This window comes from Podarcis pityusensis (genome assembly GCF_964106645.2).
Source record: "Podarcis pityusensis genome assembly, chromosome: 17".
Taxonomy (NCBI): Eukaryota; Metazoa; Chordata; class Lepidosauria; order Squamata; family Lacertidae; genus Podarcis; species Podarcis pityusensis.
The window spans coordinates 8789649-8808039 of NC_138042.1; the positions used below are offsets into that span (position 1 = coordinate 8789649).

Here is an 18391-nt window from a genome sequence, read left to right on the forward strand (position 1 = left end):
ATTGGTCCAGGGGCCGCACGTAGAAATGAAAAGAAAGAGGTGTGCATTTTCCTCTCATAAATTCTGATGCGGAAAACATATTTGCTACGCTCTCACATCCGAGGAACATTGTGTCCTCCCACACCCGTCCATTTGTGTGCATCTAGTTGCACACAAGAGATGCATGTACGAGTCTCAAGAGGCAAGAAGCTTCTGTCTGCTTCCCCTCGGATGGCAAAAATTGTTTGATGAGGAAGGAGGTGCTGCGGCCTCTGTCTCTCCCCTCTCCCCACCTCCGTCCCAAATTCCTGCTATCATAACCAAGGCCTACCTGTGCTTTTCCCTCCCAGGAGATGATGTATATGTGGAATGGATTCACTGTCCTGGGCAAGCGCCAGGAACTGCTCAAGGGGACTCTAGAGACTCTGACACAGGCTGAGAAGCTGCTACAGAAAGCACCAGGTAACACACTGGTTTCACGAAAGTGGCAATGTGCAGGTGGGGGCATGCGGAGTTGCTAGAATAGCAAATTATTTTCTGGAATACATGCAAAAAATAGAAGTTGCATATCCTAATAGCTAGGCACAATATTTAGAGAAGTAAATAATATAAGTAGTACAGTGGTACCTGGGGTTACATACACTTCAGGTTACAGACTCCGCTAACCCAGAAATATTACCTCGGGTTAAGAACTTTGCTTCAGGATGAGGCCCCATTAGCTAAAGTAGTGCTTCAGGTTAAGAACAGTTTCAGGTCAAGAACGGACCTCCGGAACAAATTAAGTACTTAACCCGAGGTTCCACTGTAATAGGATTTGGGGGCAAGGTAGACAGGGACTGGATCAAAGAAGCTTTTCAGTTTCACAGTCGTCTGCGACTGGACTTAACGGTCAGGAGTCCCTTTACCTTTACTAAATTTAAAACAGGGAAAACAGGCAGAGAAAAACAGGACTCGACATTGCCCCCTGGTGGCACAATGTTATATATACAACATATATAAATTGCTTTTTCTTTACTGCACCAGTCCAGCTGATTGCGGGGATGAAATGACATGCTAAAAGTTTGGGAAATCTTGATAACCTCTTTTAGTTTTCAAATCCTTGTCAGAAACTTGGCAGAATTTCTCTGAAACCATGAGAAGGCAAGGTCACAATATTTTGTACTGGACTTCAAAGTTACGATTCCTTGATCCTGGGAAATAATATTTGGAGCCTTCCTTTTTTGGCCTGTTTTTTTACAAAGTGTCTGTTCTGGCTCACAAGTAAACTAGGCAGGGAAATTTATGTAAGCGGGGAAACACTGAGTTTTCCTTCCTAGTTGTAGGGTTGAGAAAAAAGGAAGTGTTTGCTGACCAATAATCTGAATGCATATGAACTGCCAACTGCTCAAGTGTGGAGTTGGGGGCAGCAACTGCTTAGACTGGTTCACCTCTCTTTTTGCTGTTTTTCTTCCTATTCTTCCCCATTACCTTCAGCCAGTGAGTACCAGGTGGACGACCGGTGTCTGGTGCTTCTTCTCAAAGGCCTGGTCCTGAAGCACTTGCACAGTTCGGCTGAAGCAGAGGCTTGCTTCAGTGCTGTCCACGGCAGGTGAGATTCCCAAGAGTTTCCAGTCCATTTGGAGGAGAATATGGGTTTTTCTTTAATGAGCTGGGCTTTCCCCAAAGTAAGGATCATTCTGCCTGGCACAGAAAAAGGGCTTCAGGCCTCCTCTCTTAAGGCCTCACTTTTTAGATGGCTGAAAGTAATTAGATGCTCCTCAAGGAGTAAGTTGCTTCCCATTCTACCTACAGTCCTCTGCAAACACAACAATCTGGTTCCCATTTGTGTTCCACCTCTTATTAATTCATATATGTTCATTCCATTCCAATACCTCTTTCCATATCCACCTACCCAGACCCTGATATCATCTTATGAGGCCTTCCTTCGTGTGCCTCCTCCTTGAGAGGTCGGGAGGTTGGCAACACGAGAACGGGGCCTTCTCTGCAGTGGCTTCCCATCTGCAGAATGCTCTCCCCAGGGAAGTTCACCTGGCGCCTTCATTATACACCTTTAGGCGCCAGGCAAAAACGTTCCTTTTTAACCAGGCCTTGGGTTGGACTGATTTACATCCCATGCCCTTTTAAAATTGTCTTTTTGGGGGGGGGGTATTGTTTTTATTTTTATTATGTATTTTGTGGTTTTATATCTTGATTTTATTCTGTGAACCACCCCGAGACATCTGGGTATAGGGCGGTATATAAATTCAATAAATAAAACAAATCAAGACCAAGTAGACCTTTGCCCTAAACCCAGCCACTTTTCATGCACATGTTTGCCTCCCTGACTGCAGTGAGAAGAGGATCCGGTATGATCACTACTTGGTACCCAATGCACTGCTGGAGTTGAGTCTCCTCTATGTGGCACAAGGTCGTAATGAAGAGGCTGTGCAGCTGCTTCGTCGGGCGAAGTAAGTGAGCCCCCGGTTTATTCCACAATGCTTGGCTTTAAGAAAGAGAGCAAAAGCTTCCTCGGAAGCTCTTGCTACCCTGTAATATACAGGTGAAACTCGAAAAATTAGAATATCGTGGATTGAATAGCTACTGCACCTTTTCACAATATTCTAATTTTCTGAGATTGTTAATTTGGGGTTTTCATCAGCTGTATGCCATAATCATCACAATTACAGTGGTACCTCGGGTTACATACGCTTCAGGTTACAGACACTTCAGATTACAGACTCTGCTAACCCAGAAATAGTGCTTCAGGTTAAGAACTTTGCTTCAGGATGAGAACAGAAATTGTGCTCCGCTGGTGCAGCAGCAGCAGCAGCAGGAGGCCCCATTAGCTAAAGTGGTGCTTCAGGTTAAGAACCAGTTTCAGGTTAAGAACGGACCTCCAGAACGAATTAAGTTCTTAACCTGAGGTATCACTGTATAACAAATAAAGGCTTGACATATCTCACTTTGCATGTCATGAATCTATCTCGTATATTAGTTTCACCTTTTAAGTTGAATTACTGAAATAAATGAACTTTTCCACGATATTCTAATTTTTTGAGTTTCACCTGTATATGGAATCCTGTAAGATTTATTAACCCCATGGAGGTTAAGGAATAAAGGTTGCCAGTTCAGCCACTCATCCTTTCCTCCAATCCAACCATTGAAACTGCATTCTGGGCAATAAGATCTTAGAACCAGTAACATGAAGCTGCTTTGTACTGAGCCAGATCTTTGATCCCATATGATCCCTAATCCAAATTACCATCATTTCATTGGTTGGCTACTGAGATGCACATACCTTGGGATGCTGTTAAATACAATGAGTAGAATAGACACATTCCAGGATATAACACCTGCTGGTTGCCTCTCCCTACAGGAACAACTACAAGAATTATTCAATGGAGTCACGCACTCTCTTCCGGATACATGCTGTATTGTCCAAACTCAAGGCCTGCCAGGAAGAAAATGGTGCCGTTGGAGACAGCCCTTCCTAGGGAATGGTGTGTTTCCTGCCTTCTTTCTCGAAAGAGGAGGTGAACTGTTGCTCTCAGGAGCACCTAGACCAAAGAGGGAACCTGCCAAAGTACAAGGTCTTGGGATGATCCCTCCTTCCTCGGGTGGGTGTGTTTGGAAGGAATGTGTTGTCGTCACATGTTGTGCTGCTTGGCTACCAATCTAGTGCTTGATACTTGGTGTGTGGGAATGGACAAGGCTTTACCCATCAGAATTTTGACTTCCAAGACCAGGAAGTAGCTGGGGAAATAATTGCTTGCTAATCAATGAAGCTGAAAGGAGGACCTCATCTTCGTTAATCAGCCTCCTCTCTCAAGGTCCTACAAATGAAGGTTAATGTCTCCCCCCTCCTCCAACAATCAAATCAAGACTTGGAAATAACCTGAAGGTGTAGTACTCTCCACCTTCCTTTTTTTGGTTTACTATCTCCTGTTTCGTTGGCAAATCCTAATCCCCTTTCCTTCTTGGTCCCTGATCTTTAACTCAGCAAGCCACAGCACCCTGGAGCCTGCATCCGGTGGCCTTTCATTTCACATTGGTGTTGAACCAGAAAGTTTCAGTCACCTAGCAAAGACTTCCAGCTTTGGCTAGAAACTGGGTTTATCTCAACATTCTGCTGTGGCCTTCTCGTTTTCAAAAGTGCAAACAACTTTTTGGTACTGATATGATCGTTCTCCATTTAAGGACAAAGTTTTCAAATGTTGGAAAGGAATAAGGAGGTGATTTTTAGCAGTTTTTTGAAGCAGGGTAACAACCAGTCCTTCATGTCCTACACGAGGGTGGGTAAATATTTTAAGTGAAACCACCTCTGAGTAATAACTGGACTGTGATACTTTGGAAACAGCTGCGGGGCAATGCGATCTCTTCTATCATTTAAATTTCACTGCTGCCCATGTGTTTATGTTCATTGCTGATCATCCTGGTTAAAGGCAGCTGATGGGCCTACCATCTGAAATTGTCTTCCTTTCAATGTGGTTATTGAATTGGCCTCTAGTAACGAGTTCTACGGATTCACCGAGATGGGGAATAAGAACGCAACCACTTTGCATTCTTATTTTTTCTATGGTAGGTAGCACTTATTGGTTCTGTAGAAGGGGGCAGATCACATCTGCATTGGTAACCCTGTCTACCCAGAACTCTTCTGCCATACTTTTTACTCAGGGTTGCTTATTAGAGATGTGTGTTAAACCCATGTGAGAGGATCAGTATTAGATCCACATGATTTAGTGTTGCTCATATCATGAGCACACGTGGTAAAATATTTTTAAAAAAATAAATTTGCATGCGTGGAGGCAGAGCATAAAAGTGGCAACAGCTTCTTTGCATGGTCACCATTCATCTACAGACTGATCTTGTGGGAAATTCTTTGCTATGGAGGGAAGCAGTGGCATGCTAACTTACTCTCTTGCTACTCTCATTGGCTCCACTCCTACTTTCATGGAGAGAATGCATTAAATCAAACGTAGCAACACATCACTAACAGGAGGGGAGAGTGTTTTTGTGCTTGAATTCTGCTTGCGGGTTTCCTACAGGCATCCGATTGGCCACTGTGGGAACAGGATCCTGGATCACTGGCCTGATCCTGCAGGTTGCTTTTATGTACTTATAAAAGATTGGGCACCTGCACACCCCAATTTATGAGCCCGGTTAAGGAAGATTGAGGCTCAATACAGCAAGCTCCTTTTCTCCTGCTCTGGAGGGATGGGACTTGAACTAATGGATTCAAGTTACAAAAAGGAGATTCTGATTAAATATCAGGAAGAACTTTCTGACAGTAAGAGCTGTTTGACAGTGGAACAGACGCCCACAAGAGGTGGTGCACTCGCCTTCCTTGAGGGCTTTTAAGCAGAGGTTGGGTGGCCATGTGTCATGGATGCTTTAGCTGAGATTCCTGCCTTGCAGGGGGTTGGATGAGATGAGCTTCAGCGGTCCCTTTCAACTCAACGATTAAATGGTTCTAAAATGCTACTAACTGGATAAAGAACAGTCCTGTGCTTTGTGGTAGGGAGCCTTGTTCTAACTTGGAACAGCACAGGCCCACCCCTGAGATAGAATGTGAATGAATTGAAGCTTATGCTATAGCAGCAGCTAAACTATTTCACCATACCCTAATCGCATGGAAAATGCAGGGGTGCTGCTAAGAACAAAAGAAGGGTTGCAAACAGTGTCATCCTTGTGAGACTTTTAGAGCAGATGCTAAGAGAACCGGCATGAAATTAACTCTACCTCATCTGTGTTGCAGAGTAAACGTCTAGAACAACAGGCCTTGCCTTAGCTGTTCTCTGCCTTATGTGCTGTGCTCCATAGAAACAGGATATAGTGTTCCTTTTTTTAAAAAAAACATGCATGCACATGTGTCTCTGTCCCTTCTCTTTGGGCAAGCTTGTGATCTGTACCTTAGTCCAGAACGTGGCACTTCCCCCAAATTCCCCATGTGATCCGTGACCAACTCTGTCCCATACTCACAGGAGATAGGTCGGATTTGTGCTTGAGAGAGCCCTGCAAAGTTTGCAACTGAACACGTAACTAAACTTTTAATCTGCAAGAGTGGGTCAAATGTTTCATCTCTTGCCATCCCTTTCCTTACAAGAATTTTTGCATTGCCTTCCTGCTTTTCATTAATTACATGCACATTGCAGTTAAGATGCTTCCCACATCTTGCATGATCGTGTGTAGATAAGTTAACACTGGTGGGCCTATGACTTGGGCCTTTCACTATGGGCACTCAGTTGGGGGGGCTGTATGTTGTTTTGAGAGTTGACGTTAAAAAAATGAAAATATGCTAAAAGTAGAGACATCACACAGGAGTCAACTGAAGCAAAATGCTAACCAAAAAAAGAATCGCTAGCAAGAGAAGCTCGCCACTGCTTCTTAAGCTTGAGTGCACCTCAAGTAAGGAAAAACAGACACATACAAAACCCTGTCGCTACTACTAACTGGATGGGGAAGGGTGGGAGATTTTTTTTTAAAAAAAAATAATTATTAACATAGTTTGGGATTTAAAACTTTATGTAGAAATTTTGGTGCCAGCACTGGGCGATTAATTCATTCTGACAAATGTATGTAAAATAAAAATAATTTATATAAGGCGTTTTGCTTTAATTTAACAAAAATCCAGGGTTAAAGGGTAAGGCATTTGTTTTATCAGCCTCAAAAAGGAGGAGCAGCTTAACTGGTCGACGTAAAGAAGAAAATGCTAGAGGTTACTTCACAAGTGTATATGGATGGCCACGTGGTGATCACTGTGGAAGAGCGGCTCAAATCTTTCATGGAAAAACTGAGACAGAGCTGAACATATGTATGTGTCCCTCCACGTGCTTTTAGATAATCTTATGTGTACCTGTCCCCCCTTTAAATTCTAGCTGCCCTATAAAGTTCTGAAGGACTTTTAGGAAGAAACTTTTTAAAAATTAGAACCTCTTCTGAATGTCTATTCAGAATTTCCTCCAAGTTCTTTAAGACTTACTCTAGCTAAGCATGCTAGGGTTGTAGTTTTAAAAGGCCTGCATCACTTTCATTTCCCCTGCTTTCTGTTCATTCATTTGGGATCAGCTCCCAATGAAGGCTGTTTCGAAAATGGAAGTCTGATAGATCTGAATCTACAATTGTTCCACTAGAGGGAAGCAATCACCATGCTACAAACATCTCTTGGCCTTTCCATTGTGGAAAAGGGACCAACATATAGACCTTCCCAGCTAAACACTTTGGAGAGGGCAGCCTACTGCCTCTTTTTACAGGATACCGTTGATGATACTACTACTACAGTGGTACCTCGGGTTAAGTACTTAATTCGTTCAGGAAGTCTGTTCTTAACCTGAAGCACCACTTTAACTAACGGGGCCTCCTCCTGCTGCTGTGCCGCCGGAGCCAGATTTCTGTTCTTATCCTGAAGCAAAGTTCTTAACCTGAAGCACTATTTCTGGGTTAGTGGAGTCTGTAACCTGAAGTGTATGTAACCCGAGGTACCACTGTATAGTTGTACATGACAATACACCCTCTGCTTCTCTGCAGAGGTTTGCAGTCATATCAGTCCTTTCCCAGCTGTTCATGTAAATTGTCCCTGGTTTCAGCAGAGGTCTGACCGAAAAGTTCCGAGTGGGATTTGCTCCTTGCCTGTCGAAACATAGCAAACTGAGTACAGTTGCGGACTCCGCAACAAGAGCTCGGGAGCTAAACAGATCCTATTTGAAACAAGACTTACCCGACACAAAATGAAGCCGAACGCATTAAGTTTGCACATTTGATGATAGTTCATAGCACTGCAGGGCCCAGCTGATAATGTCAAATCCCACAAGCTGTTTATTGGGGTCTGGAGTGACTGGGTGTCAAAACATGCAAACAAAGCAGTTAATAAATTATTAGTGCTCATTTGCAAGCTGGGGCTGTCAGAAATACATGATGTTTCACATCACCTATTCATATGTTCAAATAATGCTGCCTGCTTTATGGTTTTAGACACTGAAGGAAGAAGAAAATCACTGTGACTTGTTGCTCATGAATATTCTGGTACTATAAATAAGCACACAAGTGCTATTTAAAGTAGCTGCTAAAATAAGATGGGGAGAAGCCCTAACTTCACTTGTTCTATTGACAACTGAAGCTTGTGTGTGCTTATAGCAGGACACGTTTGCCCCATAAGGAGTACCAACTTTCTTGCCTCCCTTCAAACTGTGGACACTCAGCAACAAATCAAAACACAGAGTGGCACAAGAGCTGGAATTGGGTTTAAACAAAGACCCAGAGCTTCAAGTCCCTGCCTAGCCACGAAGGTCACTGAGTGGCCTTGGAAGAAACCACAGGTTGGCCCACCTCTCCAGCTTTGTTGCAAGGATAACACTCTGTGCTCTTTGAAGGAAGGGCAAAATACAAACATAAATAGACAACATGGTGGGCTTGGCAGGTTTGGGGCTCTTTCTCCTGTTATTAGTCTGTTAAATTTAAAATATAAGAAAACCAAGGTTAAAAATACCACGTACATTTATTTGTCTGTAACTGCATGCAACACACCAGCCAGCTAGTAAGTGAGGGTAGTTTACTGCACTGGAAAGATATAAGTCAAAGTTTGACATCATCACCCTCAGGATCCATCAACAAGGAATTCAGAAGCATTAGCAGCAAAGGTATTTGCTACTCCAAATCCATTTTTGGTGATCATTTTGGAGAGATAGGGAGAGAACACCTGAATATTCTCTCATCGGTGGTCAGAGAGTTGGGAAATGACCTTCAGGCAGGATCAAGGGTTGCAAGAGATGTGCTTGCTGGGCCTCTGCACCAGGTTAACTCAATGCACAGTCCAGAGCCCCAACAGACTATGTGACCTGATGTGATGCCTCTGTTGCAACCACCTCCCCTTCTTTGTCTGGGAGTGAGGCAACAGGTGCGCTTTGCATTGCCTTTTTGGCCAGAGCCTCCTCTCTCCGCTGCTTCTTCTGCAGCTTGGCTTCCTTCTTTCTAGCCTTCTCCATCTCTTGCACCATCTCTTGGAACTGAGCACTGCGGTGATCCAGGTTGTAACCAAAGCGCTCACGGGCTTCAGCCAGCAGCATCTGCCGCCGCTCCTTCTCTTCACGCTCTTTGGACTTGCGCTCCTCCTTTTCCCGCAACCAGTTTGCAATCATCTCTGGCATCTTGGCCATTTGGGAAGCAATGTGCTCCTCTCTGTGAAGAGAGCAAAAACAGAAGATCAAACACCTGCAGTCTCCCCAACAAGCTGGAAAAAAGAGATATAGACTCCCTTTGAATATTTCAAGACATGTCACATTCTTTGATTTAAAATGACTCAAGCCTCACATTTCAATTAAAAAAACACTCTGAAAGCATTAAGTTTAAAAAATGAAAATACAAATAACTCAGTAATAAAGGCACAATAAAGCAGCAGGAGCAACAGCAAGAAGTATGTCAATGTGACTATTTTTTCTTAATTAAAAAAACCCTGACAACTAGAATAGTTTAAACCCAGCAACTGAACTCACGCAAGGTAAGCACCAGGTGAGCCATCCTGGGACAACATTACAAAGTTGGAATATCTCAATAAATAAGGCTCTTTCCCAGTCACCATATGTGCAAAGGAAAAGGCAACTGGAGGAGAATGTCTTGAGGATCATCTTAATGTGTGGGCAATATTCACCTGATCCATTTACTGCAATTATTAAGTTTGTAGATGATACTACCATAATGGGTCTAATTACAGCCAGAGATGAATTAGCGTACAGGGGGGAGGTTCAAAAAGTATCTACACGGTGCCTAGAGAATAACTTGCACCTAAATATTAGCAAGACAAAGGAGATGGTGTTGGACTTTCGGAGGAAGAGAGGGGAACTAGCCCCGTTGTATATCAGGGGGGTTGTGTGGAGAGAGTCTCTTCCTTTAAATTCCTGGGAGTTTACCTTAGTGAAGGTGGAAAAACAATATAACTCAGGTGGTTAGGAAGGCCCAACAGAGACTCCATTTCCTCAGGGTCTTATGAAAGAACGTTAAACAACAATTGATGACCTCCTTCTACTGGTCCACAATAGAAAGTGTCCCCTCATATTGTATCACAGTGTGGTACGTTGGCTTGACAGCCAAGGACAGAAAGTCTTTACAGAGGGTGGTGAACACAGCACATGATATCATGGGCTGTCCCCTGAGCCTGCTAGATGACATCGCAAGGGATCAATGCCTTAGGAGAGCGAGAAAAATTCTCAGGGACAATTCACATCCAGGCCAGCACCTCTTTAATCTTCTACCCTCGGGCAGGAGATATAGAAGTATAATCAGTCGTACCAACAGGCTAAAAAACAGTTTCTATCTGTGGGCTGTTAGGCTGCTGAACGGAAAATAATATAGTGCAACTGACTTTCGGGATTGCTGTGTTGTGCGACAAGCACACAGAGTGCAATGAGATTGAGTGTTTGTGTGGTTGTACACAAACAATAATACATTTATGTACAACACAGGTTGTACATTGACAATAAAATTATTATTATTATTATTTATAATAATAATAATAATAATAATAATAGATAATTGTTGTTGTTGTTATTATATTAATAATAAGGTTGTTGTTACTGTTGTTTCAATACCCAGGTCCCAAACCTAACAGGGCTTATAGGTTAAAATAAGCACTTTTGAGCTGACCCCAGAAATGAACCAGAATCCACTGACACTGTTTTAAAATAACTGAAAGTGATTCTGACTGACCCTGCTTCCAGGAAGTCTAGCTGTCGTGTTCTTTGCACCAGTTGAAATTTCAGAGGAGTCTTAAAACGCAACATAAATTGTTACTAGTGGCCAGCCTCTCTATCCGGGAGGGACTGCAGGTGGTGCCAGGTGAACGTGCATTATGTCGCATGTGCCACCTGTGCATTTAGTGTGAGCACCATATACAACAGCGCTCCATGGGGCAAACTGGCCCTTAACCAAGAGCTGAACAGGTTGACTGTTACCTCCCTGTTCAGACAAGCCACCTACCAAAGGGACTTCTAATTTACCTGGATTGTGAGTCAATTTTTAGCCCTTACCCACTGACATTAGATACTTATTCAGAACTTCCGCTATTCTACCTGATTCAGTCAAAAGGATGACAGCCAGTCCTAAATCCTCACTCAGAAGCATAACACAAATTTGGGGGAGGGTGAGATATAAACCCTGGCAGAACTTCATACCACCAGTGCCATGGAAGAGCAACAGTTCCCCAGCATGTTATGGAACCAGTCCACCTGCTGGAACAGAACCACTGAAATACAGCCTCCAATTCCCATCCCAAATGGGTCCAAAGGTTTGCCTTTGAAGGAGAGAATTACGCCAGCAGATGTCCTTAATTTTGACTGGCCCTGGTAATCACCAAGATGATGTTCCTTGGCCTCAGGCCTCCAATGGAAAGGAAGGTACGTAAGTTGTTCTCTGTTTCAACCTGCATTGGCCAGAAGCCCCAAGTGGATTGGCAATTCAGCGCCCAAAGGACCTCAGCCTTGGAGTAGAGGAGATCACCTTGCGGCCACTGTGAGGACAATTCCCACCTCCTTCCCCAAGGTCAAGGTAGCAGCAGCTAAGACTCACAATGCTCACCAGAGGGCAGCAGCATACTGATCACAGTGAGTGAAAATGTGGAACCAGCCTAAAAACAAGGGTCTACAATTTTTGGCCAGCATTGCAAGCGAAGACAAAAACTGTGGTCATCAGAGACGTTTCCATGCGCTGCTCTGGTTCGCCAAAAGTGGCTTAGTCATGCTGGCCACATGACCCAGAAGCTGTACACCGGCTCCCTCGGCCAATAAAGTGAGATGAGCGCCGCAACCCCAGAGTCGGTCACGACTGGACCTAATGGTCAGGGGTCCCTTTACCTTTACCCAACAGCAAAGGAAGCTCCCTCTACCCTTCATGCAGACTGGCAGGGAGTATTCTGACTTCAGTCAGCTATGGGGTCAGAGCTGCTATGCCAAGCTCAGAGTGTGGCCACAGAAGCTCTTGCCACCAAGCTGAAAACCCAAGCTTGTTGGGTTAACCCTTATAGGACCAAGGTGCTGCAAGGGCCTAGCACCCCCAGCCTCCCTTTCAACCTTAGTAAGGGACAGGACTTGCCATGAAGCTGCCAGGATGATCCCTGCACACCAAAGTTGGGAGGAAGGCTTGTTGCTCAGCGCTCAAGAGGCGACCATGCCATATTTGCTAGGGCAAGTGTAGTTGTTGAAGCCTGCCTACAAGTCACCTGCATAATTAGGGAAACAACCGAGGGGGGGAAATCAATCTTTTCCTTCTAAATGTCCTCAGAATTGAATTCAGAAAGGAAAATTACCACCAGCTGAAGGCTACACCAACAATATATCTGGCCCAGCATACTTTGAGTGTCTTGTCTTTTGCAATGCCCTTTGTCTCCGCTTTTGACACAGTGTGGTCTGGACTGGGAGCAGGCAGGCAGAAGGCTGGTGTCACCTTGCAGTTAAAAGGTGGTCTGGGTGGTACCTTCCACATCAGATTTCCTGTTGTCTATCATTGCGAGAAACCACAGAGACCCATATCCTGAGAGTACAATTCATGTCTTTCCAAAAGGACATTTTTGTTTACTGACTGCCAAGACACCTTGCAGAAAGGTAAGCAGCGGCGCCCTGTGTAAATAAGGATATACTGTTCCTCTTCTTACCTACAACAACCAGTTCTTAGAAGGCACATTTCATATTATTCCCATGCGTGTTACAATATCAAATCTTACCTATTGTTCTCTAGTCTAGCCACATAAGTTTGAGACACCCTCCTGGGCTAACTTCCATTTGCGTCAGCTTTACTAACCTGGAGGATACTTTAGCAATAGCGCTAATATACCCAGCTTTCTGCAATCTTTTTGGAAGAAGATAATACACAATTGGGCTGTCATATGTCTGGATTTTCAGTCAGTGAAATGGCACCCAACTTTGAAAACTTTGATGCCCCCCCCCCAAAGCAAGCTCAACAATTTTGTCCTGATTTTCACTTTGGGGAATATGGCAACCCTAAGTATGATAAAAATTGTGAAGCTCTCTCCTTCTCCTTTCCCTCTATTGTATATATACAATAGTTTTTGTAGTATGTGTGCTGTCACCTGTACTTTTGCATTTTTTTGCACTGCCCTCTCTCACGGCTTCACCAATTCTGGTGACGGGATATATAATACAAGCTGTCCTATATGACCCATCTTCTCCCTCCTACTCTCTCATATGTGAAAATACAAACACATCTACTTGTTCTATTGCTATCCTGCCAAAGTTTCACAGAATCCTATAATTGCAGACTTGGGAGGGGACCCCAAGGGTCATCTAGTCCAACCCTCGCAGGCGGCTTGCTGCTTTTGATTTATTCCATTTCCACGCCGCTTTTCACCCAAATGAATCCCAAAGCGGCTTTTACAAAGCAACAAAGAGCAATAACGTAACAGGATATATGGAGGAAAGCTGTGTTTATTTGAAAATGTGGGCAGCCTTAAGATAAATTCAGCAGCATAAATAAGTTTTGATGGATGTTAATAATGGAATACCGAATGGTTTAGTTTATATAAAATATGCAGGGATTTGTGTTTTGTAAAATGAACCATGGAAAGAGAGGAAGGAAAGTCATTGATATTTTAAGGTTGTTTAAATGAACATTCTAAAATGTAAAACAGAAAATTTAATAAAAATTATAGAAAAAGAACAATAACGTAATAAAAAAGAACAAACAAGCAAAAACACCCTGGCATAAGTCGCATGAATCACGTCTTTGCAGAAAGTGACTGCAAAGAAAGAAAGAAAGAAAGAAAGAAAGAAAGAAAAGAAAAGATGGAGTATAAATGTAATTTCTTTCTGGAAACTTGGGAGTATAGAATACTGTAATCAAATTTCCGTTTGTATCCTTTGAATAACTTTGCGTACTTGATCAATTTCTTTTTTCTTTTTTCATATTTTTACTCTTTCTGTATTTTTTCTTTTTAGCTTTGAAGCTTTGGATGTAATGTTTAATATATGTTTGAAAATTTTTAATATGCAATAAAGATTATTTTTAAAAAGTCGCATGAATCAATTAAACCAATCGTTGATAGAACTATTTCCATCCCTTAAGGCTTAAGCGATATTATCCATATTATCCGACCCCACCCGGGGGGAGCAGGGCGCCCTTGGCCGCAGCCCCTCTCACCTCGCCCGCCGCTTGGCTTCGGCTCTCTGCTCCTTGGCGTCCAGCCGCTCCTGCATCTCCCTCAGAGACGGGTACCAGGCCTTCTCCTCGGCCTCCATCTCCCGGAGCTTCTCCGGGCTGGGCCAGAGTCCGGCCGGGTCGACCCCGGAGGCTGATCCGTGGCGCCCGTACACCTTCGCTTCGTAGGCGGCCGTCAGCTGCCAGGGCGGCGTGCGAGGGTTCTCGGGATCCGGCCGGTAAACCCCTCCGAGCCGCCGCCTCAGCGGCCGAGCGTTGTAAAACCGGACGCCTCCCAGGGCCAGCCGGACGCTTCTGAGGGCGGCCATCTTGGAGCCGGCTCGCCAGCAGCTCAGAGCTAGGAGGGCGGCCATCTTGGGAACCGGGCTCCTCCTTCCACCCGTGGGCGGCGCCATCTTGGATCTGGGTCGCGTGGGCGCCGCCATTTTGCACGCCGCCGCCGCGGCTCCCATTTTGGAACGTGACGTCATCGCGCGCTTGGGCCGCCCGGCGGAGAGTTGCTTTTGTTGATCGTTATCGCCACAGAGATAGGAAAGGTTAAAGGGACGCGCCCTGCGGGGTGGCATTGAGTCTCTTTGGGTCCGCGCTGAAGCGGGAAGGAGTCAGGAGAGCGCAGCGGCAGAGTTAACCTGTGGAACTCCCTTCCACGTGACGGGAGGCAGCGATGGCCAACCAACTTAAAGAGAATTAGACAAATTCATGGAAGAGAGGGCTATCAATAGCTATTATTTGATTGACATCCTATGCTCTTTTAAAATGTGTGTGGGGGGGTGTTTGTTATTGGGTGGTTGTTTTTATTTTGATTATATACTTTGTGGGTTTATATTCTGATTTTATCCTGTGAACCTCCCTGAGACCTGCAGGTATAGGACAGTACATTAAATAAATTTAATTTAAATAAATTTAAATTTAATATATTAGTCATGATGGCTATGCTCTGCCTCCTGCAGTTGGAGGCAGTAATGCTTCTGAATACCAGTTGCTGGAAACTGGGAGGGGAGAGTGTTGTTCTTGTCATCATGTTCTGCTCCCTGGTTCCCCACAGACAACTTTTCAGCTGAGAACAAAGATGCTGGAGTAAAAAACAACAACAACAACAATTATTTTATTATTTATACCCTGCGCACCTGGCTGTGTTTTTCCAGCCACTCTGGGCGGCGCCCAAAAGAATATTAAAAACTGTTATGGAAAATCTAGGTGTGAGGCTGCTCAGTCACCCAGCTCGTTGGGCAGAGCCCGCGGGTCCCTGCGGAATAAAGGAAAGGAGTCCAGCCAACTGGAGCAAATAGCTGTAGACCAAAGTTTATTGCGCAATAGGTTCAAAGAGCAAATTTGAACCCTGAGGATGGGGTGACAAAGACTTTTAAAACTTTCCCACCATATCCCAGAATACAGTTCGTACAGCATCATTGCTACATCACTGACATGTCACAAAAGGGGAGGGGTTAACCTTGGCAAACATGTCCAGACAAGTCCTTGGTACAAGATTAGCATAAGCAGACATGGCAGGACAAGACTCAGGTACAGTGGTGCCTCGCAAGACGAAATTAATCCGTTCCGCGAGTGTCTTCGTCTAGCGGTTTTTTCGTCTTGCGAAGCAACCCTATTAGCGGATTAGCGGCTATTAAAGGCTTAGCGGCTTAGCGGCTATTAAAGGCTTAGCGGCTTAGCTGCTAAAAGGCTATTAGCGGCTTAGCGGCTTAGAAAAAGGGGGGGGGGAGCGGGGAAAAAAATCTCAAGACTCGCAAGACATTTTCGTCTTGCGAAGCAAGCCCATAGGGAAATTCGTCCTGCGAAGCAACTCAAAAACGGAAAACCCTTTCGTCTAGCTGGTTTTCCGTCTTGCGAGGCATTCGTCTTGCGGGGCACCACTGTATAAGATTAGCATAGACAAATATGTCTTAAGTACCCACTACCCAAAAGTACAATAGAAGTTCCTTTGCATGTCTGCAGCCTGAGGCGAGTCAGGTGATGAGATTTGGCTTCCTTTGGCTAACAATGAGCCCAGCAATTGTCACCTCTGGACACTTCCTGGAATCCTTTTTCAAGGGGAAAATAGCTTTGGAAAGGAGGAAACTGGGAAAGGAGATTTTATATTATTTTTAAAGCTAGGTAACTTCCCTGAGCTGTCAAGTTGAAAGGATGTATTCAGGCATAATATTTGTAATATTTAACTTTAAAGATGTGCCCCCCCGGTAATTTCCGTAACAAAAACACAATAAAGCATGAAGCATTAATAACTTCCCTAAACTAGATGGGCCACTGGCATATGTTGGGATAGCTCAGTTGGTAGAGCATGAGACTCTAAATTTCAGGCTTGCAGGTTCAAGCCCAAATCAGACTCTGGCAAAAGATTCCTGCATTGCAGGGAGTTGGGACTAGATGAACTCTTATGGTCCCTCCCAACTTTACAGTTCTGTGATTCTATGGTCTTGCGTTCTTATGAGCGGGAAAGGGGGGGTTTGAGGGGACAGTGGACACGACAATTTAACTAGATTTAGCTTTGCAGCAACCCAAAGCATATTCCATTTGGCATCTCTTTTTTGCTTTCAGAGTGACCGATCGTTTCTCTTGATCTTTTACTAGAAGCTAACAATTGCAGGACGGTTGGTGAAATTTGTTGAGCTGAATTACCGGTTTTGAACCTAGTTTAATGTCTGCCTGTATCTTGATAATAATGACACACATGAGTTGTGTCCTGCAGTGCAGACCTGGGACTGTGGCCTTCTATTTCTCTAATAAAGGGTGAGAAAGCAACTGTAGTTCTTAAGATGGAGTGAACCATTTTGTACTAACCATGGCTGCCAACAGTAGTTTGGCCTCTCATTTTCTACTGCTACCTCCAAATTGCAATATTTATCCAGTTCTGATATTTTCTCACGTCTGTGGTTGGTCCCCACCATAAAAGCGGATGCCTCCATTTTGAGATTATCATCGTTATATACCGTATTTTTCGCACCATAGGACGCACCGGACAATAGGACGCACTTTGTTTTAGAGGGGGGAGAACAAGAAAAAAAAAATCTCCCCCTCTCTGCCCAGCGCCCCTTCAGCGAAGTGGCAGGGGCAGTAAGGCAAAAACCTGGTCCAGCCTGAGCCAGCCCCACTCCCATGGCCAGAAGAGGGGCGGCACCAGCAGCCGAGCTGCCTGCTACTGCCCCTGCATTCTCATAAGGGCCGATATCTGTGAAGCTCAATAACACAGCGTACGCCTGTAAGTGAAAATGGGTCACAGACACCTAACTAGACCTAACTAGTCAAACAACAAAACTGGGTGATGCACCATTAAACTCTTATTAAGCTTCTTTGGTCTTGCATCATTCATAATACAGACATTCCCCCCCATTTATGTGATGGTTCCGGCGCCCCTCAGGCATAAGTAAATATCGTGTAAGTGGGGAGCATTCTCTAAAAAGCCTCTAAACACTGCCCCCGCTCTCCAGTTTTTTCTCCCACTCTCCAATCTAGCCCAAAATATCGAGTTGAAGCTCTGGGGGCCTGCTGGAGGACACGTCGGAAAGTGGTGGCTGCAGCTGCGCTACCCCACATGCTGGCTGATAGGGAGGCTAAGCAGAAGAAGAGTTTGGATTTGATACCCCTAAGGAGTCTCAAAGCGGCTAACATTCTCTTTTCCCTTCTTCCCCCACAACAAACACTCTGTGGGGTGAGTGAGGCTGAGAGACTTCAGAGAAGTGTGACTGGCCCAAGGTCACCCAGCAGCTGCATGTGGAGGAGCGGGGAAGCGAACCCGGTTCACCAGATTACGAGTCCACCACTCTTAACCGCTACACCACACTGGCAGCCTAAACAAAGCCCCACTGTGCCTCTGGTCTCTCTCTTCATGCACCGTGGAGGGTCTCCTCATGAGCCACGAGGACTCTTCCGCTCTCTCCTTCCATTTCCTGGTATGATTCTGTTTATTTCCTGGCACTGTGCGTAGTCGATTGTGCAAAAGTAGGAGGATGCCTGTACTCCACAAAGGACTCCTATCCTTTATAGGAGGCTCCCTCCTACCAAGTCATAACATCCAGGTCAGTTTTCTGTACCACGACTGTTACAAAGATGTCTGCAAACGAGACATGAAGGCTGGCAATATCAACATTGCTGTGTAGGAATATCTGAACAAACACAAACCCCTGTGTTGCATGATCCCCACTAGTATGAATATTTCATTGATAATTATTCGCTGATGAAGACTTTATTCCGTTGAACTATTCTGGCTATACTGTGCTTTTGAGACTTCTGAGAGACATCTTCCTTTGAGACTTTTGTGAGACGT

General features: G+C 44.6%; 2 protein-coding genes across 10 annotated transcripts in view; one reads left to right on the forward strand and one right to left on the reverse strand.

The window, feature by feature from the left end:
* LOC308466889 (tetratricopeptide repeat protein 39A-like) overlaps positions 1-5801 on the forward strand; it is a 35511-nt gene extending 29710 nt beyond the window's left edge. For 7 of the 9 annotated variants that reach the window (XM_080988171.1, XM_080988170.1, XM_080988169.1 and 4 more), the window contains exons 15-18: positions 330-441; positions 1453-1567; positions 2310-2426; positions 3335-5801. In XM_080988171.1, coding sequence (XP_080844297.1) covers positions 330-441; positions 1453-1567; positions 2310-2426; positions 3335-3452 — 462 coding nt within the window. In that variant the 3' untranslated portion in view covers positions 3453-5801. The other 2 variants (XR_013981007.1, XM_080988172.1) reach the window with 2 other exon arrangements.
* Positions 5802-8430: 2629 nt separating this feature from the next.
* On the reverse strand, positions 8431-14597 carry GADD45GIP1 (GADD45G interacting protein 1). The gene is made up of 2 exons (XM_080988310.1): positions 14095-14597; positions 8431-9129 (listed from the first exon to the last, which is right to left on the reverse strand). Exons 1-2 carry the CDS (start codon positions 14580-14582, stop codon positions 8781-8783), a joined length of 837 nt encoding a protein of 278 aa, XP_080844436.1. The 5' UTR covers positions 14583-14597; the 3' UTR covers positions 8431-8780.
* Between the last annotated feature and the right edge of the window lie 3794 nt (positions 14598-18391).